At 47.7% G+C, this 11,788-nt stretch overlaps 2 protein-coding genes across 2 annotated transcripts; both read right to left on the bottom strand.

The window, feature by feature from the left end:
• Nucleotides 1–1,050: 1,050 nt before the first annotated feature.
• LOC123078079 (uncharacterized oxidoreductase At4g09670) lies at nucleotides 1,051–4,001 on the bottom strand. The gene is made up of 2 exons (XM_044500469.1): nucleotides 3,163–4,001; nucleotides 1,051–1,798 (listed from the first exon to the last, which is right to left on the bottom strand). Exons 1-2 carry the CDS (start codon nucleotides 3,778–3,780, stop codon nucleotides 1,178–1,180), a joined length of 1,239 nt encoding a protein of 412 aa, XP_044356404.1. The 5' UTR covers nucleotides 3,781–4,001; the 3' UTR covers nucleotides 1,051–1,177.
• Nucleotides 4,002–6,278: 2,277 nt separating this feature from the next.
• LOC123078078 (transcription factor Pur-alpha 1) lies at nucleotides 6,279–10,295 on the bottom strand. The gene is made up of 5 exons (XM_044500467.1): nucleotides 9,863–10,295; nucleotides 9,714–9,761; nucleotides 7,058–7,210; nucleotides 6,736–6,966; nucleotides 6,279–6,651 (listed from the first exon to the last, which is right to left on the bottom strand). Exons 1-5 carry the CDS (start codon nucleotides 10,193–10,195, stop codon nucleotides 6,499–6,501), a joined length of 918 nt encoding a protein of 305 aa, XP_044356402.1. The 5' UTR covers nucleotides 10,196–10,295; the 3' UTR covers nucleotides 6,279–6,498.
• Between the last annotated feature and the right edge of the window lie 1,493 nt (nucleotides 10,296–11,788).

Below are 11,788 nucleotides of genomic sequence, written 5' to 3'. Positions count from 1 at the left end.
AATTTTGTTGTGGATGAAGCTCCGCCTCGCCGTCGTTGATGATGCTCGACTTGTTCCAGCAAAAATAGGTGCCGGTCGTAGCAAATTTTGTTGTGGATGCAACTCCGCACCACCGTCGTCGCCGACGCTTTCCAGCAAAGACACATGCCTGTTGTAGCAATTTTTTTTTGAATGCAGCTCCGTCTCGCCGTTGTTGCCGACGCTCGACTGGTTCCAGAAAAAAATATGCCGGACGTAGCATTTTTGTATGCCGATCGTAACATTTTTTGCCGTGGTTTGCAGCTCCGCCGCGTCGACTCTCGCAGCCGACACTCTCTGGTTCCAGCAAAAAAATGTTGGTCGAAGCATTTTGGCGCACCGGTCGTTAGCATCTTTGCCTCGTGATGCAGCTTCGCAAAGCATGCCGCGGTTGGTTGTAGCAGACTTCCCTGTCGCATCGGTGGTAGCAAAAATCCCCCGTGGATGCATTCAGCCGGCCACCCCATGGTCACACTTTGCGTGCCTGCTCATACATGGTCGGCCGCGTCGCAGCTTGCGGTCCTTGCAGTCCCGGTAAGTGCAGGAGCCGCATGCAACACATGATGGCCACCCCATTGCAAAGGCGACAGCAGCCGAGCGCGTGGGTGCGTGGTTGCGGCGGGCACCAAGAGCAGCGTGCTACGGCGCTCTAGCTGAGCAGGCGTTTGTGGTGAAGGGAAAGAAGGATTGAAGGGGCAGAGAACAGAGGAGCTGCGGGAACGAACGCTAGTTCGTTCGTCGGAATGGTCGAGAAGACTTGGAAAGAGGAAGGGGATAACAGAAAGGAAAGAGGGCAGTGCGTGGGACCACTAGGACGCGTGGGTAGGGAGCGACCGGCGCAGTTTCGGCCGGTTGACCGGGTACAAACATTACCCTTTATTTTACTTTTGTAATATCACATTGAGGAAACCGGAATCTGAGTGCCATTTTACAGCTTTCTGGGATTATTTCAGTTTGCCAGGTTGACGTAGAAAACACTTTGTAGATCACTCAAAGCATCCATATTCCCCATGTATTTATACACAACAAAAATTCGTAGTAACTCTTACTTGATCATTGCAATATTGTCCTCAATATGACAAGAATCGTTCAAATTATTTCAGTAAATAGATTTATCATGGTGAAGATACAACGTGGGAACACCAGTTATGTGTTGTATTTAGCTGGCAACATCGACGGACTCAAATCCATTGTCAATAGAAGCCTTCACTGCATCCACGACAATCTGTGTCTTTCGGGTGATGCCCGGCCACTTCCCCTCAGGCTTGACACCGGCATCTCTGATGCCCTGCACCAGCCTACAGAACTCCTGGACCATGAGCCCCTCCTGGGGTAGGTCCGTGGTGACAACATGCTTGCTCGGATGTGGATCCCATCCGGTAGAGAGTTCGGCGAAGTTCGTCTTGGAGGCGACGCTGAACGGAGCAGACTTCTCTTCGTACGGGATGACCAAGTCGGTGACATGAATAGTACCGTTGGTGCCGACGACGGTGAGGTCCATGGTCAGGTTGGTAAGGAAAGAACAGTGGAAGGTGGCGACCTTGCCGTCGGCCCAGTAGAGCGATGCGCCGCAAGCAAGGAGCACGCCGGCTTGGTTCTTGACAGGGTGATGGAGAGCAACCACATTCTTGGGCAGCTCATAGTCAACAGCCCACAGGATTCCACGGATGCAGTACCACCCGATGTCACCAAGCACACCCAGGCCATCAAGGTCTGGCTTTACCCGGATGTCATTCTGGAGGAAATCTTCGTTTGCTAGAAAGCTGACCATGGTGTTTATCTGAAGCAGCATAAGAGAGAACAAAAATAGTTATTTACCTTCACAGCTGAACGGTGGCAATTGTATAAGTTTCAAAGTAAGTTGACACCAACGGCTGTGAGGTTATGTCAGGAAATAGATCATCACACTGTTAGTTGGGGAACACTTGACGCATACAGAATGGGAATAGATCATCTCATAAACATTCAGAATCCACATATGTGCTATAGGTTCCAGAGTTTAGGTATTAACAGGCAGCAATTTGAATGTGATGTATCCATTGTCTTCTCTATCCCGGACCCAACTCATACATGAGAGGTTTTAGTCACTGTGAGACAAAGTTAACCTCAGTTTCACCTTTTAATGCCAGTTTCAACATTTCCAGCAGTATCACCATGCTAATCCGAACCCAAAGCTGTAGACCATTGTCAAGCTGTTGTATCCTGCTTAGTAATGCTTTCAGTTTTTCTTTTCATTTTCATGTCTTGGGGTAGTGTGCGGTGTGCACTGACATTTTGTCTTCTTTTCTTCTTCCTTTGGAGTGTGAGCAACCGAGCATCGAATTATATGGTGATTTATGTAGTCATTATAGTGTTCACTGTTGTTTAAGAACATTACCTCCTGTGGTGGATGATGAACTCTACCTTTGTATCAGGTCGCAAGTTATATGGTTTCATTAGTGTAAGAACATCATGCAGCCATCATGGACACACGACATTAGTACTTTGTAATGATATGTTGCCCCCCAAGTCATATTCTGGCACAGTTTTTGAAACTATTCCTTTTCAGATTGTTCAAAGTTCAAAATCATCTCACAACCCAGTATGGAGTAGCAGAGTTCAAGCATTTCAACAAGTTTTTTTTTATTGGTTGGTACGAAAAGGCAACTAGGCTACTAGCGCCCGTGCTGGATACAACGACAAATCGCAACTAGCTTGGGTACCGAGTTCACTAGGGAATCTTTTGACGCTTAGAATTAATTATGTGTTTGGATGGTTAGGAGGGTAATTGTACTTCCAGCATATCAGGAATCAAACCACATGTTTAACATATGTGTGTCTCATAAAGATGGAATATTTTTTTGGAGGCGATGTTTTCATCAAGAGAGAGGTGGTAGCATTTTGATGTGTGATAAGTTATTAAGTGGTATCCATCTATGGTACAACAAATACGTCATGGGTTGCATCGACAATTAAATATTTTTGTACCACAAGAAAGCACAATTATAACTTACATCCACGAAATGGGGACTGGGATGGGATTAATAAAAGCGTGCAACATGATTCGAAGGACCCCATATGCTACGTCAAGATCCTAAAGAAAACTGGATTCAAAAGAAATTGATGACAGTTTCAACATAATAATGTGGTGTTTCGAGCACTTACAAATCTGACGTCTCCGATTGTGTCCTGATCGGCGACGAGCTGACGCATCTTGGCAGTGCGGGGGTGGTGCATCCACATGGTGGAGTCCATGAACTGGACGCCGTTGGCCTCGCAGGCGGCGAGGATGGGCTCGAGGTCGGCGGCGCAGGGCGCGGTGGGCTTCTCGAGGAGCAGGTGCTTGCCCCGCTCGGCGGCGGCGGTCGCCCACTTGACGTGGAGGCTGGTGGGGAGCGGCATGTAGACGGCGTCGACGTCCGGGTCGTCGAGGAGCGCCTCGTAGGAGCCGTGGATGCGCGTGCCGCTCCGAAGGCCGTTGTCGGCGGCGAAGAGGCGCGCCTTGCCCTCGGAGCGGCTGGCGACGGCGGCCACGTCGGCGGCGGGGACGAGCAGCATTGAGCGCGCGACCTTGCGCGCGATGGAGCCGCAGCCCATGATGCCCAGGCGCACCGGGCGCGGCTCCTCCGGCGCGGCGGCGGACGACACGGCGAGCGGCGCGTCGGGGCCCGATCTGCAGGCCCGCATTTGGAGCGAGGATCGACGCGATTTGAGGAACGTTTTGGGGTGGTTGGACGACAAGGCACCGGTACAGTTTGCTGCTGCGGCGAGGACCATCTCCATTGTTGAGCCGAATCAAAGACTGGCAGGCTCTTCTAGATCCAACGCAAAATTTAAGTAGTCGAGAGTATAGAGCCTGTGGAGTGGAAGTGGAGGCCCCCGCCGTCGATTAAAAAACTGAAGCCACTCACAACCCAGCGCACGCTCGCTCATCGTCTCGCTCACCCACGTACCCACGAGCAACGGCTCTTCCACGCCCATGGCAGCTTCTCTCTCGCCTCCATTTGTATAACAAAATTATTCAGCTCGACTCCCCCGTGCTCGGGAGCCCATCTCTGCTCCTCCAGGCGCAGCGGGCCACAACAGAGGCGGGGTCGGAGCTAAACTTCCGCCTCTCTTTGAAAGAACCGTTTTCGGAAGCCCTGACTTTTCTTGGGTTGCATTTTCCAAAGTTATCTAGAAAAATGGCACTAGATAAACTGTAAAATTTGGCACCATGTAAAAATGTTAATCGAGTAAGAAATTGGTACTCCCTCTGTAAAGTAATATAAGATCACTTAAAATGGATATTCAATTCGGTGTCCAAACTCATCTGCATCCGATGAATAGTAAATTCACAAAAATACTAAAAAAACTGAATTTTTTTAGGTGGAAGTTGGTCCAGTGCGTGATGTTCGTGTCAAATTTCAGCTTGTTCGGACATCTAAGAAGCTCATGGGAAAAAAGATAAAATGAGTCAAAACAGTAAACTTTGTAGATGCTCTTGAGGTGTGTGGATGTGCAGAGTTTGTATCTCTCGTCCGATGAAACAATAAACTCCATACACGTCATGATACAAACTACTTTTGCGCATCCAACACGAGTTTGTATCTCTCGTCTTGTTCTCCCTCGCAGAAATGATGCCCGTCCATGTGGAGGACATTTTTATAGTCGTGGCGTCACGGGATGCTCTTGCCTTCTCTCACTTGTTTCCCATGACTTGCAGGTTGTCCTTTGCCACAATGGCACTTCCATTCTCGACGACAATATCGTCCTCTTCATCGTCCAACCCAATTGATTGGTGGGAGTTTAAGCCATCATTTCTCTTCTTGCCGGCATTGAGATCGATCACAAGTTGTGCCCACTTTGGCACTCCATTCAATATGATCCAACAATGGCTAAAAGCAAACAACTTCTTTTCCGTTTTGTGATACAAAGTGGCCGCCACCGCTGCCTAGCAAACAATATATGTATGAGCACGAGAATGCAAACACAGAAAGCATATGCCAATGATGACAAGATAAAGCAATTGAGCTTACGTGAGTTGCCACTTTTGTACCACTTTGAGGGCGTTTGGTCACTTGTGAGTAGTAGGCGACATACATGTTCACTTCCCCTTGAATGATGCCCCATCGATGTTGGAGAGATGCCAATTGCGGTTGGTCACGATAGGATGCGACTCCACATTTTCTTTTTGATCATGATACTCCTTCCAAATCTTCTCCCAATACTTGTTTCCTTTTTGCTCGATGCAGCATATTGGATCCATTGTTGTGGCCAACCAAACTTTAACCAACAAGATGTCCTCAAAAGTTGAGAATGTCGGACCTCTTGCTTTCGCCTTCTTTCCCTTCTTCTTCTTCTTGTTAGGATTGGGATCGGATGTTGTCCCAACTGCAAATGCGGTGCCCCCCAATTTGTACTCCATTTGAGTCGGACCTTGATTGTCATTGATCATGTCCGACAGGAACACCTCCTAAATGATCATGTCCGGCAGTGACAACTGCTCGTCCATGTCCGCTTCTCCCTGCGACGCCGCGCTACTTCCCTCTCTCACTGCTGGCGTCGCCGCATCTTCCAGGCGATGTTCTCCGGCTTGCACGATGAAGCCGAGGACAGGACGCCGACGGATGAGGCGGACGCAGTCTCTGGACGATATCTAGGACAGCGGATCGGGACCGATGATGAGGATGGGGAGCAAGGGTGGCGGACAGCGAGGGCTCGGATGCGCGAAAGGTAGGAGGGGGCGGGAGGAGGAGGAATGCCTTGTGGATTTGATGCAAATTATGGTGGGGTAGGATTGTCAGGACCGACGGGGCAGACGCCCCCGAGGGTCGCATGGGCCGTCCGTCCGGACGTTTGACGCGGGTTTGAGACGCTCAACTGTAGATGCTCTTATAGACTCAAAATTTGTCTTTAGTGAGAGCTACTGAAATGTTCAAACTCCACGAAATTTGACACAGATTTCACACACATGAGCATCTAGCATCACAAAAAAAATTAAATTTTGTGAATATTTTTACCATTTTAGATGAATTTACTGTTCACCTCAAGGGCAGGAGATGCGCCAAAACGCACTCTTATATTACTTTACGGAGGAAGTAACTTCCCTGATATAACATCATTCTGCAGTAGAATCTTGACCTTGGTTAACTGCCTAAGAAACATCGAACTCAGAATATTTCAAAACGCAAACGGATGAAAGTGAAAGATAACAATTTGCGGAGGCCTGCGATTTATACCACAGAACACAAGCAATCCTACTCCTCAAACTAACTCCGCCTCACGCAGTAACCAACATATACCACCCACGAACATTATACTGCTTATTATTCCTCAACAGAAAAGGTCCCAAGCAAATCAATCCTCGCCACGGAATTCAGAAGAAAGAAAAAACTAAACATCAAACATTATTATCCCCATCAGATGAATTAATACTGCGTGATCTACGCAACCACACAGCACATCGCTTACACAAATCCTAGAGGCATAACAGCAGTAAGTGCCACAAGGTCGAGCTAATCATCTCTGGCTGGGCTCGACAGTGCGCACGTTCGCGCCCGTCATTCCTTCAAGTCTGTCCTTCATTATATCTACAAAGTGTCCCACCATCTCATGGAACTGCTTCAAACCAGAAAGCGGCAAGATTATCGACGAACGATCAGCTCCAGCGACCTGAATCAAGCAAGAAAATAATGAGATCTTACTCTGGTACAGGGGTAGAGTTATCAGTATCACAAGTGATAAACAATATGATACCTCGGAAATCCTCAAATAATGGCCCCTGTTGTTGCTGCCCAGGTCAAAGAAAAACCTTTTCTGATCTGCCCTTATCACCTTAGACAGCCCCATGCCACTAAATTCTTCAATAGGAGGCCCATCAACATCTACCTCGGGTACAGATGCAGATTGGCTGCCATGCCCAGCTATAAATCCAGCACCAACATCGTCAGAAAGGCCAGGAAGGCGCTCTGGAGGTTCCAGGTGTTGCTGAAAAATAAAATATCAGAAAATTTAATAACAATATCATTGGAGCCTAAGGGGCCCATAAATAAGCGAGAAACAGGTAATTTTGCTATACCTGACTTGGATGATTTGGAAGAACGTAGAGTCGGGAAGCTTCGTCATTGATTTCTAACAGTACATTCCTAAATGCTTCCCAACCTTCTTCGCCAGAGCTACCAGCCGGAACAATTATCGTGCTACGGTTTCTATTGACAGATGCCTCCGAAACCTGAAGAGAATTGTGTTAACAGGTGAATATTGTAATCATGTCAAGACAAATACATACACTACCCCATGTAATTAAGAAGCAAAGAGAAAGCATGTACTGTAGAAGCAAAGATAAACAGTGGTTCACCCCGCGGATCCATGATCATGTGCGATTACTGGTTTCTATCCACAGTATCCACTTTGAAACAAATGTTACAGCATATTCCCTCATCCACAAGATGTTTGCTGAGACATGTGATGGAACTGAAACCTACTGCACTCTTGTTTGTGTTAAAGGAAAGTTTAATTTCACTGGAGAGGCCGAAATAACTAGGCTGCTAATACTCTATTAAAATCCCTTTTTGCAGTTAAAACCTCAACATGCCCCAAAAATAAATCACTACGAGAATAAAAAAGATAGGAAGATGTTGGAATCATTTAGGAGAATGAAAAAAAAACTCTGGCAATTAACATAAAGAAAAATAGAATATAACTAAATAAAATATTCACAGAACGAGACCTGTTCGGAGCCATTTAGGAGAAAGTTCAGGTAACTGAATAATGTCGAGGTCATATTTTTATTAACACAATATAAGTCAATAAAGCAACATGAAATAATTTACTACTCCCTCCGTTCCTAAATACTCCCTCCGTTCGGAATTACTTGTCGCAGAAATGGATGTATCTAGACATATTTTAGTTCTAGATACATCCATTTTCAAGACAAGTAATTCTGAACGGAGGGAGTATAAGTCTTTCTAGAGATTTCAATATGGACTACATACGAATGTATATAGACGTGGTTTAGAGTGCAGATTCACTCATTTTTCTCCGTATGTAGTCCATATTGAAATCTCTAAAAAGGACTTATATTTGGAAACGGAGGGACTAGATAATATGATCAGTCATAAATTAGAGACTTTATATGAAGCACACACAAGACTATTTAATGCACTATAAGGGCCTGTGTGATGTTAAGTCCTCAGTTTTCTGCCAGTATATCCCCTTTCCTCTTGCTTTTAGTATCCTCTGTAGTTATATGAGTCAGGCTTTGGCAACCTCAAAATCGATTTGCAATATTGAACTATCAATGGATATCTTCGGTTGCTCAAACATACCATTGCAATCGAGGACCACAATTAAGACACAACAACAAATACATTCAGGGTACTAACTCATAGTTTTCAGTAACATCACCAAACAAATCCAGAAGATTCCGATAAAGGGACAAACAACCTGAGAAACAACCAATTTCCTATTAAACCAACCTAGTACTCCCTCCGTTTCTTTTTAGTCTGCATATAAAATTTGTCAGAAGTCAAACTTCGTAAAGTTTGAACGACTTTATAGCAAAAAATATCAACATTGACAATACGAAATCAATATCATTAGATGCATCATGAAAATAATTTTCATACCATATAGCTTCAATATTGTAAATGTTCATATTTTTTATTATAAATTTGGTCAAACTTTGTGTAGTTTGACTTCAAACAAATCTTATACGTGGATGGAGTAAAAAGAAACGGATGGAGTATTATTAAGGACAAAGAGTCAGTAGCATGCCAAAATTGGTACTTTTCAAAACGCTATTCAGATCAAATATTTCCTCCATGGTTGTCTGAACATTGACATTTATTTTCTGTTTATCTTTGGAACCACAAGTGCTCCACAACGGATAACTTTACAACAAAACCGAACGCAAGTTCAACACGCAAGAAAGTACAATTCAGTATCAAGACTATATAATCTCATCGAGTACAGAAAAAACTGAAGGACATACAAAGATGAGGGAAAATCAACATACTAAAACACAGTAGTAGAAAGAAATACAATTTCCAACATAACACAGGCAATAACCAGGTTAAGTATCTAATTAGCATAAACACAACCCAGACTAGCTTGCATCCTCTTCCTTTTCCACAGAAGATTCAAGACCAATTCTATGAACAAGTTAAGTGCCAATAATGGTCTGCACAGTAGAATATTGTCATGAACAGACAGCAGGGGTGCTATTTTTGCTTAGATGTTACCAGCTTCATACCAAATAGATTGCAAGACAGACAGTAAAGGTGAAACTAACAGATTAAGGGAAGCCAAAATCTGAGAAAACACAGCTACTAACTAAAGGGGAAGATTCCCTTTTGGTCCTCCAACCTTTGGGTTCAAAGCCCAAAGCAGCCTCTTAATTTGGAGTCTGGTCAGAAAAGATCTCTGTCTCTGACAAGTAGGTGTAGGTCCATGCTCCGCATACAACTTGATAGACTTCTTCTATCATCATTTAAATCAATATATGCCATTTTAGGAAACGGACCTTTTTGACATAGGAAAAGAACGAGTCGAGTTTTAATGGACCAGGAGAGGAAGACGAAAACGCTACCTTTCCCTTACTAAATCCACACACCTATTTCCCGTTTTAGCTAAACAGTTGAGCTTCTCAAGAATGGATTTCCCATATACGAATTGGGAAATTCTACCACACCAAATTTGACAAAACTAGAAATTCCACAGGAACGTTGCGTCACCTTAAGGTAGCGGCCTCTCTTGTTCTCCCCAATATCGAAGTAGAACACCTGCACAGCGCAACGAACAGAGCGCCAACGGAAAATTTAGCAACGGCGAGAGCGAAACCAGCGAGGGTTGGATAAATTAACCGTGGAGAGGGCGAGCGGACCTTGGTGTCGAGGCGTAGCTCCTTGCTGAAGACGTCGCGCTCGTCGGTGCGGATGTAATAGTCGAAGAGGTCGAGGAACCAGGCGACGCCGGCGATGGGCACGATGATGGTGGAGCGCGTGGTGGACGTCTTCTCGGAGATCTTGAGGTACCTCCCCCGCGGGTTCTCCTTCAGATCGAAGTAGAAGAGCTTGTGCTCGAACTGCAGCGTTTTGCTGACGAGCTCCACGTCGCTCCCGCCGCCCCCGCCGCCGACGCCGACGGGTCCCACCATGCCTCCCACCCCGCCGCCTACGGGCCCCATGCCTCCTCCGACGCCTCCGCCGCCGTCCATGACCGCCGCCGCCGCCGCCCGAGCTAGGGTTTAGGCTCTGTCGAGATTAGGGTTTGGGTTTAAACGAAGTCGAGTCGAGTAGGGGATGTGAGGTCGAGAATTGGGATAGATCTCGAGCGGGCTTACCCCTGCAAAGGCGGGGCGACCTTTTTCTCGGCCTCTTAAAGTCACCGACGCGTGGGTCCCGCGCTCACGGGGGCCCCGGCTATCGGTGGGAAGGGTGGGGTGTTGGTGGGCGGGGTGGTCGTTTTGGCGGTTGGGGCCGCCCGTGTGGTTTACCTGCAGATGCTGACCGCGTGCTCGTGGCGTGGTGACTTGTGATTGGCCGCCCGGTTTTGTACGGCGGGTCTTGGTGTCGAAAGGGCAACTCCAATAATGTCACATCACTGTCTGCGAGCCTATCCCGCCACATTATCAGTGTCCTACTCGAAGGAGAAACAACGATGAGAGGGACGGCCGCAAATCCCATTCGGAGAGGGACCTTTCTAAAAAGCCCTGAAATAGGTGCATGGCTAAGAGCATCTTCAACCGTTGGCCTCTCAGGGGCGCCTAAAATCGCCGTCTGGGATGAGCCGGCACAAAAAAACGGCCTGGGACGAGTTGGTCCCCAGCCGCCGGCCCATAGCCGCCCCAGACGCGTCTAAAATTTTTCAAAAAAAAAACTTTAGCGAAGTTCGGCTAAACACGTCTAAATTTCGGCAAACTTTGGCATATATTAGACATGTTCGCGGCTTATACATAGCAAATATATCTAAAAAAGAACTTGCTGAACGCGGAGTAGTCGCCGTCGTCGCCGCCATCCTCACCGTCGTCGTCATCGTCGGCCTTCTCCTCCTTGACGCGGTCGTCCCTGGTGGACCCCTGCCCGGCGTCGCCATGGCGGACTGGTGGCGGCGGCGGTGCGTCGTCGTCGTCACTGTCGTCGAGGACGACGACTCCTCCTTCGTCGTGGCCCCGGTGGCGCTGCTCGAAGCACCGCAGGGCGACGCACTGACGCTCCCTCTCCATCTTAAGGGAGTCCTTGCACGCTCATTCCAGGGCCGCGTCGTCGTCGAGCTCCACGTCGCCGTGTTCCGTCTTCACGGCGGGGAGACCCGGCTCCGTTTTCACCGGCGTGAGCCCCGGCTCCGTCTTTGGCTTGACGAAACGCGGAGGAGCCGACGAGCAGGCGCGCCGGCCGCCCTCGTTGGTGACGATGCCGGCGCTGCAAGTGCGCCGGCCGAGCGGCGTCTCTGCCACGGGCTCGGCCTTGACGCCGAGCATCGCCGGAGAGCCGGAGGAGTGGGAAGAAGACCGTGAGGAGGAGTGCGAGGAGAAAGACGAGGGGGAGCCGAACCTCCTGGGCATCCATGTTGGGGAACATAGTAATTTCAAAAATTTCCTACGCACACGCAAGATCATGGAGATGCATAGCAACGAGAGGGGAGAGTGTTGTCCACGTACCCTCGTAGACCGAAAACGGAAGCGTTAGAACAACGCGGTTGATGTAGTCGTACGTCTTCACGATCCGACCGATCCAAGTACCGAACGTACGGCACCTCCGAGTTCAGCACAAGTTCAGCTCGATGACGTCCCACGAACTCCGATCCAGCA

This window comes from Triticum aestivum, chromosome 3D, assembly GCF_018294505.1.
Source record: "Triticum aestivum cultivar Chinese Spring chromosome 3D, IWGSC CS RefSeq v2.1, whole genome shotgun sequence".
NCBI lineage: Eukaryota > Viridiplantae > Streptophyta > Magnoliopsida > Poales > Poaceae > Triticum > Triticum aestivum.
Note: the sequence above shows the minus strand (reverse complement) of the source record. Positions and strands in the feature narration are given on the sequence as shown.

What these genes read in the sequence shown, in the direction of transcription:
- LOC123078079 (XM_044500469.1), bottom strand. Translation starts at nt 3,780, where the DNA reads ATGGAGATGGTCCTCGCCGCAGCAGCAAACTGTACCGGTGCCTTGTCG. An exon ending in CAATCGGAGACGTCAGATTT is followed by an intron (nt 1,799 to 3,162) that starts GTAAGTGCTCGA and finishes ATGCTGCTTCAG; the next exon opens with ATAAACACCATGGTCAGCTT.
- LOC123078078 (XM_044500467.1), bottom strand. Translation starts at nt 10,195, where the DNA reads ATGGACGGCGGCGGAGGCGTCGGAGGAGGCATGGGGCCCGTAGGCGGC. An exon ending in AGAGAGGCCGCTACCTTAAG is followed by an intron (nt 7,211 to 9,713) that starts GTGACGCAACGT and finishes AATTCTCTTCAG; the next exon opens with GTTTCGGAGGCATCTGTCAA. An exon ending in ATTATTTGAGGATTTCCGAG is followed by an intron (nt 6,652 to 6,735) that starts GTATCATATTGT and finishes TGCTTGATTCAG; the next exon opens with GTCGCTGGAGCTGATCGTTC.